The sequence below is a fragment of the Schistocerca cancellata genome, chromosome 3 (assembly GCF_023864275.1).
Source record: "Schistocerca cancellata isolate TAMUIC-IGC-003103 chromosome 3, iqSchCanc2.1, whole genome shotgun sequence".
In the NCBI taxonomy this organism is placed as follows: Eukaryota; Metazoa; Arthropoda; class Insecta; order Orthoptera; family Acrididae; genus Schistocerca; species Schistocerca cancellata.
In genome coordinates, this window is record NC_064628.1 from 212,263,313 (window position 1) to 212,282,664 (window position 19,352).

Sequence of the window (19,352 nt, forward strand, 5' to 3'; positions counted from 1 at the left end):
CTGCAAAAAGCCTGGTTTTAATGTTAACATTGTCTGCTAGGTCATTAATATACAATATAAACAGCAAGGGTCCCAACTTATTTCCATGGGGACACACCCGAAGTTACTTCTACATATGATGATGACTGTCCATCCAAGATAATATGCTATGCCCTCCCTCCCAAAAAGTCCTCAATCCAGTCACAAATTTCACTTGATACGCCATATGATCTTACTTTTGACAATAAGCGTAGTGCGGTACTGAGTCAAATGCTTTTCGGGAATCAAGGAACACTGTGTCTCACTTGTGACCGTGCATTTCCCTAAGTTATCTGCTGTTAGCCCAGATAGTTTTCCCTTCCCTTTCCTGTTGAGGTGAAAGCTGTGCCTAATGTAGTCTCATCTATTGATAGTATCTGCGGGAATCAAATCAATGTGAGGTGCCATAGCGGATACAAGCAGCCTATCCAACTCCAAATTAACTCTTGTGATGGAAGAGTTCAAGTGAGGTCAATAATGGCAAAACAAAAGTGACACAAATCTGACATTGGTATGCTTCATTGCTGACACTATCTTTATCAAATCACACTTTATAGAATAGATACAATCTCTGTCAGTTCTATTACCTGACCTCCCACTATGACCAAGATATCTTCCTCTGTAAAATCTTTACATAATGGGTATTTATCCTACATCTCATAATCAAGACCACCACTAGATTGAAAAAAGTTTGTGAACAGGTACTCTGGACTTATATTATCCTGCAGCAGTTGTCCAACACCTCTATCATGTGAACTAACTAACAACAATATTTTCTTTGTCCTTAAAGATTTTTCTACCTTCTTATTTCTCAGATTCTTTTTGAAAGTGTGTTGTGCTCTTTCTACAGCTGCATATACATGAGGCTCATCTGTGTCTGACTGGTGCAACAAGACAAATCTATTTTTCACATTGATCATAACAATGTCTCGTACAGTCTTCTGTCTGTTACTTCTATTAACTGTAGCCACTTCCCACCTCTTTGTACCTTTCTCCTTCCTTAACCTGGCCAAATCTTTCCTTTAGTTATCTCGAAGAACTGTAATACCAGGCCTCATTTATTTTGCCACTACCCACAATACAGTACACTAATGGATAAAGCTACGGAAACTGTCATATCACACCCTGGAGCTAACTATTTTATGGCAAGTCAAGCACTTCTCACTTGTGGTAAACTACATAATTATGCTTAGAATAAATTGATGAGTATTGAATAAACCGGAAGAATTTGTTCAGAAAATTAAGCCTAAGAACAAGAAATACTTTACAACTTTGCCAAACCAGGAGATTTAAATTTTTACTATTTCCCCTTAATGTACATTAGATAATAAAATGGTTAATACTATTTAGTTACCTAGAATGGAAATAAAGACCAGTGTCCCTGTTTGTCATAACTAGAAATGTAAATGAAAACAAATGTAGGTAAAAAATACGCGATTTACTGCCTATACAAACTTTTCAATACTTTGTCATAATGTATAAGTGTGGAACATTTGACAGTTGCTTTACAAAACACATTAATACATCTATATCCTGTCTAATATTCACTTAAATAACTTGTATTACAAGATTAACCACTTTTCTTTACACAAGTACTTACCAACAAACATATGGCTGCCTCCAGGGCTGCCAACTGTCTCAGTGATGCTCATTTAATTTAAGTGCGATACAGTGAAATGACATTACATTAATGTATTACAATGCTAATTCTAATTGTACATTAACATAAAACATTAAAAGTTTCTGTGAATATTATATAATAGAAGGAGTTGCCCAATAGAAAGTGCTTTAATTCAGTCTTAAGCTCAATTACATTATCTACATGACATTTAGTGTGCTCAGGTAGGTTGTCAAATACATGTGTATGCATGTATTTGGTTCCATTCAGGACTAACATTAACTCCTCAAGGTCTTTGTAGGGGTTGTTTTTGGTTCTATTATTATATTCATGCTTTTTCACTATTTTTGTAGTGAAGGAATATTTCAATGACAAAGGACCTTAATGAATATATGTATTGTGAAGTATTTGTCAGAATACCTAGTTTTTTGAAGAGGGTCTTTGCAGGATGTTCCTGAATTAACAGCAGATATAATTCTTATGTCACACTTGTGTGTTTTGAAAATACTATCAGTGTAACGTGAATTTCGCCAGAAAAAAATTCTTTACTCATTAATGTGGACATGAAAAATTCACATATTTGCAATAAATGTGAATATAGATGTGAATTCTACCTCAAAATATAAGAACTCAAAATTATTTAATAGATGCTATTTCATAGTAAATTGTATCCAGATGAAAAATTTTTATCAGAGATAGTTTGAAACAGCCTTATTTTCTGCATGTAAGTATTGAAAATGTCACCAGTTTTGATTACTAATATTGCACATCATCTGGCTAAGTCTAGTTTGGAAAGATAATGTGCATAAGAACATGCTAGCAAAATAAAAAAGTGCGCAAATATGATGACATATCAGTACACTCTGTTCTCTGGTGCCATGCCAGTTATGGGTGATAGGAGAAGTTGCATTATGCAACTAAGTTGCATAATGGCTCTAAGCACTATGGGACTTTACGTCTGAGGTCATCAGTCCCCTAGACGTAGAACTACTTAAATCTAACTAACCTAAGGACATGACACACATCCATGCCCGAGGCAGGATTCGAACCTGCGACCGTAGCAGCAGCAGGATTCCGGGCTGAAGCACCTAGAACCGCTCGACCACAGTTCTTAAGGAACTGTAGGTTATCTGCTTAGGATGTGTTCAAAGCTAAATTGTCTGCTACTGACAGAAAAAAACCTTCTACAATTTTAGGACTACCTTTGATCAGGTCATTTTACCTGTGAAGAAATTTCTTCATTTTTTGGTTTGGTTTCACTGTCTCATTTCTTATTATGTTCAAAATAACTTTTTATATTGTTGCTGGCAGAGCTTATCTTTTCTTGAAGGTGCAAACATTCTGATGTTCAGATGATTTTGCATTAAATTTTACAGTACAGTTTTGCCCGGTATTCTGATCCCATTTGTAAGCCAGAGTTTAGGTGTGTTTAATCTGCTTCCTTTGGTTGATTAATTAGGGAAATAGTTTCAAAGTAGGCTGTGTAACAGAATACATTACATTTTTTGTTTACAACAGGGGTGTTGTGTACTTTTTTCCAGCCTGTATTTCACAAATTCTTGAATTCCTTAATCCTTTTTTTAAATTTTTTACTCTTGTAGTTTTCCAATTCTTTTTATTTATGTCATGCGCTCTGATATTGAACATCACCACGAGCATGGTCTGGGAGACCATTAACTGTGGGGCTACACTATGACTTTGCAGTCTCATTGCATCTATAAAAACGTTGTCAGTAGCAGAGCTGCTGGTTCTCGGAACTCTTGTTGAAAATTGTATGAGGGGAGCTAGATTATGTGAACTGGCAAGGTACTAAAGTATAACTCTAGATTAGATATGCTCTAAAACATTCAAATTAAAATCTCCACCTAATGTTACTTAAAACATTCAAATTAAAATCTCCACCTAATGTTACTTCATAGTATTTGGAAGTCGCTGCGTGGTCTGATGCGCATTGCCGTGGTTGGTGCGGCCACCCCCATTGGAGGTTCGAGTCCTCCCTCGAGCATGGGTGTGTGTGTTGTCCTTAGTGCAAGTTAGTTTAAGATAGATTAAGTAGTGTGTAAGCCTAGGGACTGATGACCTCAGCAGTTTGGTCCTATAGAAACTTGCCACAAATTTCCAAAATTTGGAAGTCAAAAAGTTAAATAATGTATCAAGTTGTTTCATAAATAATTCAAAATTACAAGTTGGAGTCCTGTACATTGTGACTGTTATTATTAACTGTCCACAACACAGGCTTCAAAATGCTGAGCCCTCTAAACTCTATGAGTATCAATGTTTTCATGTTTATCGCCCTTTCTAATGTAAATGGCAACTCCCCCTTTCTTCACACCTAATGTACAGTAACTGAATGCTAAGTGATATCTATCCATATTCAGCCTTCCTGTATCCATTGTCAAATGGTTTTTAAAAACACGTATTAGAGCTATGTGATTTGCAGACTGCATTTCATCAAAAGACATCAGAATTTCATTGATTTTGTTTTTTGACACTCTGATATTTTGATGCTGTACATTTAAATTTAATCTCTCTTTTACCTTCATGTATTTTAGGCTGAAAATTAATCAATGGAAATTTCAGGTAGGAATAACAACGATTTAGGAAAAGATGGAATGCTACTTACTGTAAAGATAACATGCTAAGTTGCAGGCAGGCACCATAAAAAGTTACACATAAGCATTCATCTGTAGCCATCGTCAGAAACACACACTATTCATTCACTCAAGCAAGCACACCTCGTGCACACGATTGCCATCTCCGACAGCTCGGGTCGTAATGCAACTGTCAACGTGGGATGCAAGACGCAGTCTGAAGAGTGCAGAGAAGGGGAAGGGATAGTAGTGTGTGGGTGGGAAGAGAGACAGATGCTGTCTGGTGGAGTGTGCAGGGACTAGACTGCCAACAGATGCAGCCTCAGGAGGTTGTGGGGAAAAAAGAAGCAAAAAAGGAGAGGAGTGGGGAAAGATGGGCAGATGCGTTGGCAGAGAGTTGCAAATAAACAGGGTGGGAGATAAGAATGGGGAGGAGAGAAGACAGAGGTGGTGGAAACTTTTGAGTGGATGGTGTAGGGGCAGTATGTTACTGGAAGGTGATGCTGGGATAATTATGGGAATGTAGAATGTGTTGTAAGGATAACTCCCATCTGTGCAATTTAGAAAGCTGGTGGTGGAGGGGATAATCCATATGGCTCATGTGGTGAAGCAGCCACTGAAATCAATTCTGTTGTGTTCAGCTGCATGTTGTGCTACAGGGTGGTCTACTGTGCTCTTGGCCGCAGTTTGGTGGTGGCCATTCATCCTGGTGGACAGCTTGTTGGTAGTCATAACAATATAAAAAGCTGTGCAATGATTGCAGCACAGCTGGTAAATGACATGGCTGCTTTCACAGGTGGCCAGGCCCCTGATGGGGTAGGATAAAACTGTGACAAGACTGGAATAGGAAGTGCTGGGTGGGTGGATTGGGCAGGTCTTGCACCTGGATCTTTCAGAGGGATATGATCCTTTTGGTAAGGGGTTGAGATTGGAATTGGGTGTGGGAGTGACATAGGGATGGACTAGGGAGTTGTGAAGGTTGGGTGGATGACAGAGCACCACTTTAGCAATAGTGGGGAAGATCTCGGGTAGGAGTCCCTTATTTCAGGGCACAATTATAGGTAATGAAAGCCCCGGCGAAGGATGTGGTTATGTTGATCCAATCCACAGTGGTACTGGGTGATGAAGGGGGCACTCCTTTGTGGCTGGTTCTTGAGGGTGGTGGGAGGATTGGGGGTGTGACGGGAAATGACACAGGAGATATGTTTGCAGACAAGGTCTGGGGCCTTGGTGAGACCCTCAGTATACCAGGCAAGAAGTTCTTGTCACTGCAGGTGCACCGTCCCCAGGTAGTCAGGCAGTATGAGAGGGATTTTGTGGTGTGAAACTGATGACAGCTGTCAAAATGCAGGTACTGTTGATGGTTGGTGGGTTTAACGTGGACAGAGGTGCAGATGAAGTCGTGAGAGGAGGAGGTCAATATCTAGGTACTGTTGATGGATTTAATGTGAACAGAGGTGCAGATGGAGTCATCAGAGAGGAGGAGGTCAACAACTAGGTAGGTGGCATGCTGGGTTGAGGAGAACCAGGTGGAGCAAATGAGAGAGACTGTGTTAAAGATTGTTAAGGAATGAGGATAGAGTGCCTTGGCTATGAGTCAAGATCATGAAGATGATATCAGTGAACCTGAATCAGGCTAGGGTTTTGGCATTTTTGGGGCTAGGAAGGTCTCTTCTAGCTTACCCATAAACAGGTTGGCATAGGGGGTGCCATGCAGGTGCCCATGGCTGTGATGAGGATATACACTCCTGGAAATTGAAATAAGAACACCGTGAATTCATTGTCCCAGGAAGGGGAAACTTTATTGACACATTCCTGGGGTCAGATACATCACATGATCACACTGACAGAACCACAGGCACATAGACACAGGCAACAGAGCATGCACAATGTCGGCACTAGTACAGTGTATATCCACCTTTCGCAGCAATGCAGGCTGCTATTCTCCCATGGAGACGATCGTAGAGATGCTGGATGTAGTCCTGTGGAATGGCTTGCCATGCCATTTCCACCTGGCGCCTCAGTTGGACCAGCGTTCGTGCTGAACGTGCAGACCGCGTGAGACGACGCTTCATCCAGTCCCAAACATGCTCAATGGGGGACAGATCCGGAGATCTTGCTGGCCAGGGTAGTTGACTTACACCTTCTAGAGCACGTTGGGTGGCACGGGATACATGCAGACGTGCATTGTCCTGTTGGAACAGCAAGTTCCCTTGCCGGTCTAGGAATGGTAGAACGATGGGTTCGATGACGGTTTGGATGTACCGTGCACTATTCAGTGTCCCCTCGACGATCACCAGTGGTGTACGGCCAGTGTAGGAGATCGCTCCCCACACCATGATGCTGGGTGTTGGCCCTGTGTGCCTCGGTCGTATGCAGTCCTGATTGTGGCGCTCACCTGCACGGCGCCAAACACGCATACGACCATCATTGGCACCAAGGCAGAAGCGACTCTCATCGCTGAAGACGACACGTCTCCATTCGTCCCTCCATTCACGCCTGTCGCGACACCACTGGAGGCGGGCTGCACGATGTTGGGGCGTGAGCGGAAGACGGCCTAACGGTGTGCGGGACTGTAGCCCAGCTTCATGGAGACGGTTGTGAATGGTCCTCGCCGATACCCCAGGAGCAACAGTGTCCCTAATTTGCTGGGAAGTGGCGGTGCGGTCCCCTACGGCACTGCGTAGGATCCTACGGTCTTGGCGTGCATCCGTGCGTCGCTGCGGTCCGGTCCCAGGTCGACGGGCACGTGCACCTTCCGCCGACCACTGGCGACAACATCGATATACTGTGGAGACCTCACGCCCCACGTGTTGAGCAATTCGGCGGTACGTCCACCCGGCCTCCCGCATGCCCACTATACGCCCTCGCTCAAAGTCCGTCAACTGCACATACGCTTCACGTCCACACTGTCGCGGCATGCTATCAGTGTTAAAGACTGCGATGGAGCTCCGTATGCCACGGCAAACTGGCTGACACTGACAGCGGCGGTGCACAAATGCTGCGCAGCTAGCGCTATTCGACGGCCAACACCGCGGTTCCTGGTGTGTCCGCTGTGCCGTGCGTGTGATCATTGCTTGTACAGCCCTCTCGCAGTGTCCGGAGCAAGTATGGTGGGTCTGACACACCGGTGTCAATGTGTTCTTTTTTCCATTTCCAGGAGTGTATTTGTATACCTTCCCTTTAAAGGAGATGTAGTTGTGGGTTAGGATAAAATTAATAATGTGTATGAGGACTGAGGTAGTGGGTTTGGAATCTGATGGTTGTTGGGGAAGGTGTTGTTCAATAGAAGTCAGACTATGAGCATGAGGGTTGTTGGTGTATAGGGAGGTGGCATCAACAGTGACGAGTAGGAATCCAGGAGGTAAATGGGTGGGAATGGTGGAGAGTTGGTGAAGGAAGTGATTGTTATCTTTGACATAGGAGGCTAGATTATGGGCAACTGGTTGGAGGTATCGGTCAGTGAGGCCCGAATTTCTTTCAGTATGGGCCCAATAACCGATCCCAATGGGGCATCATGGACTGTTGGGTTTGTGGATTTTGGGGAGCATGTTCAAGCCCGTATCTATCAGAACCAGTTGAACTAACTCCATATTGACCCATCTCAAAGAGCTGTTCAGATGAGCCAGTCAAAACGTCTCAAAACAGGAATAAACTCAACATTTGTATGGCTATCTGTACCAGGTCATTTTTCATAATGTAGCCATAGCCCCAGTCAGCACTGTTTCCTGCTCCATCTAGTTTACAACATTGTATTCTTTTCCAAAATCTGTGCACAAACAACCTACTGTATATCCCCTATCATGTGGCCGAGACTTGCACTTGACTTGAAAAAATTTGGGACCTGATACTTGTTTCCTAGCACCCCATGTAACATCTGGCATATAGTTCTTCCATGACTGCTGTACCTTTGCTACTCGTACATCTACTGAAGTTAAAGTTTAAGTTTGTGCTACTTGCTTCTGATTGGACACTGGTCTCTGGGACAAGGATTCCTTCTCCAACGAGACCCGCTAATGTGCAACACTTTTGCCATATGGCTATCTATATGCAATGTATGCAATGTTGTGGAAGGTTTCACCCATATTTCTAATGAGAAGACAATTCATTAGTTTCCTGGGGAAAGTGACCACTAAGTGGGAAATGCTCAGGACACTTGTAGTCAGCATCTTGGCTTTTGTATAGAATAGTCATCAACCCGTCTGGAATCAGCCATTTATCTGTAGGATGTTTTCAGGCTACATCTGTTTGTACACTTTTTTTATTGACATTTTCACTATTTTATTTTTATTTCTACTTTGATGAACTGTAATTTAGCATAATTATGCCTTTAGCATAGGTTTTACTGACATCCCTCTTGTGTGCTCCTTGTCTCAGTGCTATTTGTTTTCAGTTGTACAGTGTAGAGTGATTGAAAATTGTTATTTTCTTTTTCTTTTCTCTCCCCCCCCCCCCTTCCCCTCCCCCCATTTGATAGCAGTATTTGCTTTAGCACTACCTTAGCGTCTCAAATGCACTGTAGTTGTTAATAGCTCATTGCACCATCAATCTCTTGGCATGATATATTTTCTGCTGTACAATTTGGTTTGATGATCACCTGTAGCCTCCACAGAAGAGACAACTGATACCATTCTCATGTGCTTTATTTCACCTCCAGTATATTGTACATGTATGTCATATAATGCCTGGACAGGAGATTATTTGACACTGCAGTTTCTTAGGGCAATAAAAAAATAATTGCTAAAATAAGTTGCTAATTGGGTCTTCACCTTGCAGTGGTTTTGTTTCTCTTTTTCTGTATACTGTGTTCTTAAAAATGAGTATCATTACTACCCAGACTTCATTCTGAAATGAGTGCTAAATGATAAATTAACTCTTATGGTATATTGATAATTTTTACTTATGGACCGTCTGACAGCAACTGAATAAAACACAATTTTAGTGCCATACGCGTTTTGCCTTTATTTTCTGCAAGGCATTATCGGTGACCAGGAATATGTACATATGTGTGCTATTTAATTTACATTTTTGTCACTGTACCTATAGGTTATAAACAGTTCTGGTGGTTGGTATTTCCTGTTAAGTAGTAATGTTTTGAACTGTACTTACAGGTTGCATGGACAATTTCTTACATATTATGCTCCTGTTGCATTTTTGGTGTTGTTGTTCTTCTTCTTATGAATGCCAATAAGTGTGTGTGTGTGTGTGTGTGTGTGTGTGTGTGTGTGTGTGTGTGTGTGTGTGTGACTAGTCCCTGATTTGACTGTTTTGTATTATAGGAAAGAAGAGAAACAACAGAAACATAAAATTAATAATCGCAGACTCCAGAGAAACACAATCTGTATAGGAGAAGATGATAGCAAGTTAAGAAGTTCAAGGAGAGCACTCTTCCAGAGCCCAGTTGATGACAAGAAAGTTTCTTCTTATTTGAAATCCAGAACAGAATCCAATAATACGAAAACAGATGTTTGGGGAGGAACGACAAAGCTTGCAGAAAACAGAAGCCGCAGCCTTAATGAAAATTTCAATATAAATGGAAAAAGAGTGATGTCTGATTCACAGTCTCATCCAAGAAAGATTTCACGTAGACTGGTCTTTGATGCCTCTCAGCCAGTGGGGCATTCCTTATCACATAATGCAGAATTTAACCGACACTCATCAGTCAGCAGACAGCTGACAGAAAAGAAGTCAAATTCGTCTTATGTTAATGGAAACCATAGAAGCCAAGTACTTACACAGCCACTTTCTTCAAGTCAAGCAGCATCAAAGAGTAGAATAAGTGGCACGTACAAGAAGGTAATTCCCCCACAAGCATGGACAGCTCTAATATGATATTTAACCAGTAAGGCACTTAGTAAATTTTGAAAGTTTTTGTGTGAACCAGTCTCTTTAATTTTTCAGAAATTATTGTGGGCTGTGGCTGAGGCTCTGAGGAGAAAGGGCATCACAATGACTCACCATCTCTTCCATCCTTGTGCGTCATCACTGACAAGGCTTCTTTTAAAGGTTGTGGGCAACACATTACTTGTACAGTCCAGAGAGGATACTTGTAAGACAACTAGTGAGCAGTTATTAGAAACTGCACTGCAGCATGTACATACTGTTGTTCAGAAAACAGAAGCTGGCTGCAGTTAATGATTGTAAAATCTGTTAAATTATATTAATTTTTATCAATATTTGAACTGACTTACCTGCAAAGTGAGATGCCTTATTGACTGTATTTGATGCAGAATTTGACAGTTTCAATGGAATGTGATATATTTGCAGCTGCATCTCATTTTGACACCTCATGTATTGAAATATGTGTACAGCTCTCTCCAGAATGTGTTTGTGTGTGTGTGTGTGTGTGTGTGTGTGTGTGTGTGTGTGTGTACATAGTAATGCTTGTTGAAATGCATGCAGGTTCCAAATTTGCATGTTTGTGCGTTTGTCAGAATATTTAACGATCTCATGAAATTGTCTTCAGGGAAGTACTGCAGTGATTGTGTTCATAGTCCCTCCAGTGTAAAATACAAATATTTTTACTATATATTGTTTATTTGTTGAAATGTATTTAGAATTCACATGTTCACCTGAAAATTAAAGGGAACTTCTAATTACCATGTTATACATAGTGTTGTGTGTGATGTCAGTAGGTGTTCAGTTGTTTTGTTATGATCAATGTGTGCATTTGGTAGTGTGTTGAGAGGTTATAGCAGCCAAAGACTCAGTTAAAAATTGTGTTCATTAGTCAATTACTGTTCCCTCTTTTAAAAAATAAAATGACAAGATTTTTGTATGCTTATACGAGATACATCTTTTATATTTAACTCAGCAAAAGGGTTTTAAACTAGCAGTTTTCTTTTTAAGAAAATACTGAAGAATTGTGGTAACATAGAGGCCTTACTTTGTGTACAGATATAAAACTGATTTTACTAGCCAACATGAAATAAAATATTTTTATACTGTGAACATATTTGAGTTTCTCTCATTTTTTTAAAATCACAAACATCATTCGACTCAATTTGATGGTTCAATATTTGACCCTTTTGTAACAACATATGTGTCTTTCACAGCAAAATTACAAAGATGCTGAATGAGTGGCCAGTCTTCTCACATCTTTAGGAGGCAAAATTCCAGAAAAACAGATAAAAAATCTGTTCCTAGCTCTGCGAATTGTTAGCTCATTTTTCAGGAGGGAAAGAGAGATGGCTTTGAAGGAGGGCATGTCACTCGGACCTGGGATGAAAAGGACCCACCTTTTGTGAGAATGAGGAGGAATCGAGTGAGGTGGCGCAGTTGTTAGCACACTGGGCTCACATTCGGGAGGACGACGGTTCAATCCTGCGCCCAGCCATCTTGATTTATGTTTTCCGTGATTTCCCGAAATCGCTCCAGGCAAATGCCGGGATGGTTCCTTTGAAAGGGCATGGCTGACTTCCTTCCCCATCCTTCCTAATCCGATGAGACTGATGACCTCCCTGTTTGGTCTCTTCCCCAAAGTAACCCAACCCAATAGGGAGGATCTGACCAAGGTAAATACTGGTCATCCATTCTCCTGCCTTATAATTTTGCAGTTTCTGCTATATATATATATATATATGAGTAGTCTGATATCAATGCATGCATCAGAACCCAGAAGAGAAACGGGTGGTGCTCTAAGGCAGAAGGACAACCTCTGGAAGAGAACACAATACCGATCAGTAGTCAAGCTAAAGTTTGTTGACGGATGCCAGACAAGACAAAGACTAGAACAAGTCCAAAGCAGCCTATGCAACAAAAAGGTGAAAACAAAAACCTTTGCCACAGTGATGCCAACAGGCTAAGATCAAAGAGAAAGAGACATTCCTCAATGTGACCAGAGAGCAGAACCAAGGCCCAAGCGATGATGTTATCAAATGGTCAATAGTACAGTGACAATAGTAACACAGTATCAGACGTGAGCACGGAACTGACCGACTGTTTGGTGGGCGGCCATATTTATTTCACTGGGCTGTATGTATGCCAGGTGCAAGAAATACTATTTGCCAGTGTTTTCTTGAGGTGGTGGTGCACTCACTGAGTGGAGATGCCCCTCTTTACCACAGTTGGTGCTAGATCTCCAGTATGCTCGGGAGTAAGCAGAAAAATACAGCAGGCACAAAGCGAAAATACAGCAGGCACAAAGCGAACAGCTCCATGTCTTGTCAGTAAGGAATGGCTGAAGGCTCGGATATCATAGAGAGGTCAGACGACGACAAATCACTATGTTGCTGCAGGCTAGGGGTTGTCTGACGCCTGCAATTTGAGGGTGGAACATATGGTGTCACTTTTGGCCTCACCAAGAGTTGTTCAATAACAATGTGCATATTACGAACCAGTTTGTGATTCGCAAGGTGTCCTCCAACAATGGGTTATCCAGTTTCAGTGCCACTGTGCGGACCTCTGGATCAGATGCCAGGTAAACCACGACTCCATAAATTGAGGAGTTTGTGTACAAAGCCTCGCAACCTTTATTGGTTCAAGAGAAATTGCGTTTGTGGCTGATACATTGGAAGTCAGTGACCCAAAAGCAGTATGATTGCCCAGTCTGTTTATGGTACTGGTGAAACTTGACCCTGGAGGCTATCACATGATATTTCTGGGAACAGATGCCAGGTAAACTATGACACCATAAATCAAGGGAGTCTTGTGTACAAAGCCTTGCAACCTTGATTGGCACACGAGGAATCACATTTGTGGCTGGTACATCGGAAATCAGTGACCCAGGAGCAGTATGATGATCTACGTCCATTTCCTCTGGTGGGCTTTCAACTTCTACGGAGCCCGACACCAGAGTTTACTCCTATGCTTTCTAATAGTAATTAAGTTTTACATTTGGTATAAAACACCAGCATTTGTCATACAACATCAGTGTACTAACTTTAGTAAAATATCATGTTATTCTGCTGTTCTTTCTTGAGTCATGAATCCAACATATTTAAAAACAAAAGTAGGTTTCATCATCATTCAATCATCTGAATTGTTTACCATTAAATACATTTGTCCACAAGACAGTCTCTATGTTATGTGGCAGACATTCAGTATGTACAGTCATATGTTGGTGGTAGGTTGTTGTGGCTTACGAGAAACAGGAATCTTAATTTTAACACCAATATTATAATGCAATGGTATCCATTAAAAGGGAAAATATCTCTTTGTGGGATAAGCATCAGATGGATGTGATGATTATACACTGCTGATCGTTACAAATACAACACTAGGACGGATAGCAAGTAATGAAATTTTCCATATTGGGAATGTACAGTATAGAAGGAAGAATACGTGATTAAATTCGCGGGCTGTGAAATTAAGTACTTAGAGGTACCACTTGCGGCAGTAACAATGGCTCTTACTCAACTGGGCATAGAGTAATACTGAGTTTGGATGACTGCTCTTTAAACTCTATGCCAAGAGTTCATCAGTCTTAGTTACTGGTGAGTGGTTGCTTGCTAATTTCTTGCCAGCTTATAACCATAATTTTTAAGTGGGTCAAAGATCTGGAGAATGTGCTGGTCAGTGCAACAGTCGAACAGTCTCTGTATCGAGGTAGCTCAAGACAGTACAGGCAATTTTCAGTCTTGCATTATCTTGTTGAGAGATAACATAACCGATCTTGAAGATAGGGCACAGCCTATGGCCTTAATATGTCATAAATGTAACCACAGGCTTTGTGAACCATGGTTGGTCACGTTGTGTACCCAATGACAACCTGTGCCAGTGATGACAAATGCAATCTGTAATACTTGTTCTCCTCAGGGCTTCCCCCCACGAGCGAGTCCATCACGAGCTGTATACCAAACTGGAAGTCATCTGAAGAGATGGTGTAGTGCCAGAATAAATTTTTTACTTTGCAGAGGTTTGTGTGCTGATCAGAAACTTCCTGCCAGATTAAAGTTGTGTGCCAGTCCAAGACTCGAACTTGGGATCTTTGCCTTTTGTGGACAAGTGCTGTATCTTCTGAGCTACAATTTCTTCCGGGACTGCTAGTCCTGCAAGTTCCGCAAGAGAGCTTCTGTGAAGTTTTGAAACTAGGAGGTGGGATACGGGCAGAAGTGAAGCTACGAGGACGGCTCCCGAGTTGTACGTGGGTACCTCAGTTAGTAGAGCACTTGCGCATAAAGGGCAAATATTCTAAGTTCGAGCCTCAGTCCGGCATACAGTTTTAATCTGTGAGGAAGTTTCATATCAGTACACACTCTGCTTCAGAGTGAAAAATTCATTTTGGAAACATCTCCCAGATTGTGGCTAAGTCACGTCTCTGCAATATCCTTTTTTCCAGCAGTGCTAGTCCTGTAAGTCTCGCAGGTGGGATCTGTGAAGTCTGAAAGGTGGGAGATGAGGTGCTGGCAGAAGTAAAGCTGTGAGGACAGGTTGTGAGTTGTGCTCGGGTAGCTCAGTCATTAGAGTACTTGTCCGTGAAAGAAAAGATCCCACGTTCGAATCTCGGTACAGCGCACAGTTTTAATCTGCCAGGTAGTTTCACAGTGTAGTGCCACTCCTATGTCCACTGTTGTTGGGCGCACCACTGTTGGAACGCCCTTCTTTGCTGCCACATCAAAGTCACTGTACTGACAGTCCATTGTACTCCAAAAGTCTTCACGCTGTTTGTGTGGATACTCGTCTTGCTACAAGCAAGACTACTTCCTGACTCAAGGTGTGTGAAGTCACTGTACGACCTTGTATGACCGAGAAAACAGTATTCTGTTCTGTTAGGGCAATTGAGATCCTGTGTGGTGTGGAGTATGGTTCTACTGAACCCGTCAGTTCAACGTTTGCACGACTATCGCGGGATTCCGAGCAGTGCGAGCAGCAATGTTGTGGAATAATAAAGCTCAAACTCGGTGGGTCACGACACTACCATTGTCAAATTGCGAAACTTTTTGCTAGATATTTTTTCTTCTTACAGGATGTAAAACGTGGCATATCACAACCGTCCAACTTCAAATATGATTTATGAATGAGAAACCTACTGCATAACATTTCTGTAGTGCAGCATGAAGCTGGCATTATTCTTACCTACTTTGCAAAGTAGAGCTGCAATGCCAATATTTTGCATGCCCAAACATGCTGCCCTTCTGGTGTCACAATTTTAATAGTCAGTCAGCAGTGTATGTGACACGGGAAACTTACTAGCGTGGTGTCTCTGGTCCCCTGGACATACTTCAGTAATACCACATTTGTATAATTATAGAGGCTTACTTTGATTCAACTCCCAAATTTTCAGAAACTGCAGCAGAACAGATGTTTTTCTATTGTGAATTAGTACTTGAAATAGACAGAGATGCTGGTCCTTCGTATGGAACATCAGTCCAGAGTTAAAGAATATGTACGAATGCTCAAATTATTCTCCTGGTGAGAAACTTTTTCCATTCTTATGCACTTGTTTCCATTAGTCATTCAAATACCCCAAAGGTAATGGTAACTCAGAATTTATGAGTGAAGAACACAAGAGGAGCATACATGTTACGGTCAAATTTAGAACATGTTTAGAATTTCAGATTAGGTCTGTCAGTTCATTATAGGGCAGCTAAGAGTGTGATTACTCCAAATAACAATTCTGCACATGTCGACAATGATAATATATTTGAGGTTCAAAGGGCATGGATGTTATTTGTTTATATTTTTCTAAGATGCTTTCAGAGTAACAGGTGTTTGGAAACCAGAAGCAGCAACACAGCTCATGAGAGCATTCCAAACATGTATATATGCAACGCAGTATGGAAGATTGAGCTGCCTGCTACAGCCACTGGATCATTCGTTTCTTATTTGCACATGAGATGAGCACTGTAAAATTGGACATAAGCATATTGTAGGACAAAATCACATGTTACACTGGCATAGGAATCACATGGAAGTTGTGTGTGTGTGTGTGTGTGTGTGTGTGTGTGTGTGTGTGTGTGTGTCACACCATGTGTCAGTCTCCACACTCCAGTATACTGTCACCTCCAAAAGTATTTCTATCACCATTGTTTAATAGGTGATTACAGGCCCTGGCTTACTGCCAAAACAAGTACATCTTCTGTGACTTTAGAAGTTAACTAGGGTTTATCTGTGAAAGTAACAGTAGCACTTATATCTGCTGTCCATTGTACATGTTGTTGGTTGTGTTCATTGTAAACCCTGTGATGAATGGTGAACAGTACAGACATTGTGTCTCTTCACTTACCTAGTATTTTCTTGAAGCCTTCAGCACCCATTTCCAACTGGTATAACCCTTCTGATGGCTGCAGCAAGGGCAGGCAGTAGTTGGCATGGTGTCATAGTACTATTCCTTCACATGTAATAACATCAAATATTGATCAGTGGAGTCTGTCATAATTGCTGGCCATATTTGGCTGAATGTTCTGGATGGTGATCTGTGGTTTGAAATTATTAGCACAGTCTATGAACAATACAACAACAAAACTTATTGTCTAATGCTGTTTCCACATCATTTGACCACACCTGTTATCACTGTATCCCCACATCTCCAATCTACTTCCTGCAAGTCTGCTAACCCACCACAAAACAACATCCTTTTTTATAACGCCACACCACTCAGAAATGGAACAACTTACTCGTATTACCTGCCAGGTACCAATACCAGAATATCTCCTCACTGTCTGAACAATCTTCCTGTGCTACTCAGTATCCTTATCCTATGCAACTCCTGCTCCCAAACATGTGGTCTCACCCTTCCCTAGTCCCTATTCACCATCTGCTTCTTGTACCACCACTGCTCTCCCCACTATATTCCATCCTCTAGTTAACATGCCATCCTGTTACTCATCTCCCCACATTCCCACCTCCAAATTACTTTTACACCTGAATTTAACTGAGACATAGATAGGCACAAAAGAAAGACTGTCAAAAATATAGCTTTCGGCCAGTAATGTGTGTGAGTTGCTTTTGTGTGAGTGTGTATGTGTGTGTTTGCTGTCTAATTGTGACGTAGGCCTTACTGGCTGAAAGCTATATTTGTGACAGTCTTTTTGTTGTGCCTATCTGTGACTTGGCATCTCCACTATATGGCTAGCAACTTTCCTTCTCACAATATTGTTACATTCCATCCTGGATTTTCCATTGTTTGAATTTAACTGACATATATCCCCCTTAACTCTTCTTCTTACTCAGTGTCCCCACACTCATCCCTTTTCTATTTACTTCTGTGTTTCATCTAGCAGCCCTCTATCTCAGTCTGTCGCTCTCCTTCAAAACATAGGCACTCCCCCAACCATACTCCCATCTTAAAGCGCTCCATCTTCAGGCCACAAGTGGCCCATTGGGACCATCCAACCACCGTGTCATCCTCATCTGAGGATGTGGATAGGAGAGGCGTTGTTGTGATTCGAGAATTTCTGTGTAAATTCTAGAACCACTCAGCCTTCTACCATCTCGAACACACTATATTTTGGATACGAGTGTGGGATGGTAGAGTCCTATCTACTGTGCGTCATATGTTTGTGTGTGCAAGTTTAAAATCAGTCATGGGAAGAAAGTAGACACGGCGGATGAACAGCACCGACAAGGCAATCCATAGATGTTTTAGTGAGAGTGTAAGGAAGAACCATGGAGTTTATATGCAGCTCTGTGTTTATTTTGTCATTGACTATTGTTATTAAAACAAGGACAGTTGAAAAAGAACTCTCTAAAACTCTTGACGTAAGCTTGCTGCAGGCAAGACTTATTTTTCTGATTCATGTTAAGAAAAGCCATGGTATCTAAGCAAACTTTCTTTTTACTGTAACTTAGTTTGCTTCTGATGTTCGGCTGTACGAGAGACTTACTGGAAGTTATATACTTATGTTGAAAGTGAGAGTTTTATTGTGTATAAAAGTCAAATACATCGTTAATTGACAAAAAGCAAAGTATGTATGTCTACTTATTTCATAAGTAGAAAGAGTGGAAACATTCCTGTACCTAGCGTTATTCGACGGAGAAGAAGTCAGGAGGGTTTCCAGCAGCCGGCTATCCAGTAAAGAAGAGTGGCTGCAAATTCCAAGTAAGTCACCTCATGATGAAGTGGAAGGTGTGTTTGGGGGAATAAACCGAAATAACCCAGATTCACTCTCACACTTTAAGTAGTTAGAACATTAGAATGTGTGAAAGGACTGAGAAAACAGGAATTTTAAGTCAATAATGAGAAAGAAGCTGTTATGTGTTGCCATAGCAACAAAGCACAAGAAGACTAGGGAATTACTCCGAGAAATTGGAATATGTTCAAATATACAATGGAGCAAAATTTAAATAGAAAAATGGTGAAGAAATGAAAAATTCACAACAATAGAACAGCAAAGAAGATTTCAATGTATTTGTCTAAGAAGAAATACACATAGAATGCTTCAACCAAGAAGATCCAGTGCGGGGAGTATACAGCTCTCACACACATCACGGGGACACAGATGCAGGCACGGAAACCAACATACATTCGACGCCGCCGGCACCAGCTGCTGTTCACCGGTGCTGACCTGCCTCCACATCCGCTCTCCTACGCAACTCGAATTATATGCCGGGTGAGTGTGAAACAGAACTTGATTACTTTAGTACTAAGTGGTACAAGATACTGTTGAGTGAACTTTTACTGTGTAATTATCATATTTAAAGTTAATTTTAAATGCTTACAAGAGCTGAGGCATATGAAAGTATGGAAAATATACAACAGGTTGGGGAAAATCAAGATCCAGCTATGGCCATGAAAATTAGCAAATAATGGCCTGACTGGGCTGAGTTGATAAATTTAATCAAAGCTCAGAGTCTTAAGTTAAACTCATTAAGTTCTCAATTAAATACCCAGAGTGAAGCTTTAAGTGCTCAGAGTGAAACTCTAAATATTTAAAATATATAAAATAAAATAAATATTTAAAAAATAAAATAAATATTTAAAAATTTAGGTTTGTTAAATGCCAAAGTCGACTCTCAAAGCAAAGAATTTAGTAATCTATTTGAAGGCATAGGTGCTTTGAATATTGAGTTTGATGCTATAAGCAATAAAGTAGATAATTTAAAAGTAGATTTAAAGAACAAGCTGACAAATTCTTTGACCACTCATATAAATCATATGTTTACTGACCTTAGTCAGAAACAGAATGACACTTTTCAAGATTTATCGAAATGGTTAGAACTTAACATTGAGAACAAATGTAATA

General features: G+C 41.1%; 1 protein-coding gene across 1 annotated transcript in view; it reads left to right on the plus strand.

Moving 5' to 3' along the window:
• The window catches only part of LOC126174840 (uncharacterized), a 94,406-nt gene extending 83,236 nt beyond the window's left edge, over positions 1 to 11,170 (plus strand). Inside the window, exons 5-6 of the mRNA XM_049921223.1 lie at positions 9,507 to 10,023; positions 10,129 to 11,170. Coding sequence (XP_049777180.1) covers positions 9,507 to 10,023; positions 10,129 to 10,362 — 751 coding nt within the window. The 3' untranslated portion in view covers positions 10,363 to 11,170. The remainder of the gene's footprint in view (positions 1 to 9,506; positions 10,024 to 10,128) is intronic.
• The last annotated feature ends 8,182 nt before the right edge of the window (positions 11,171 to 19,352 follow it).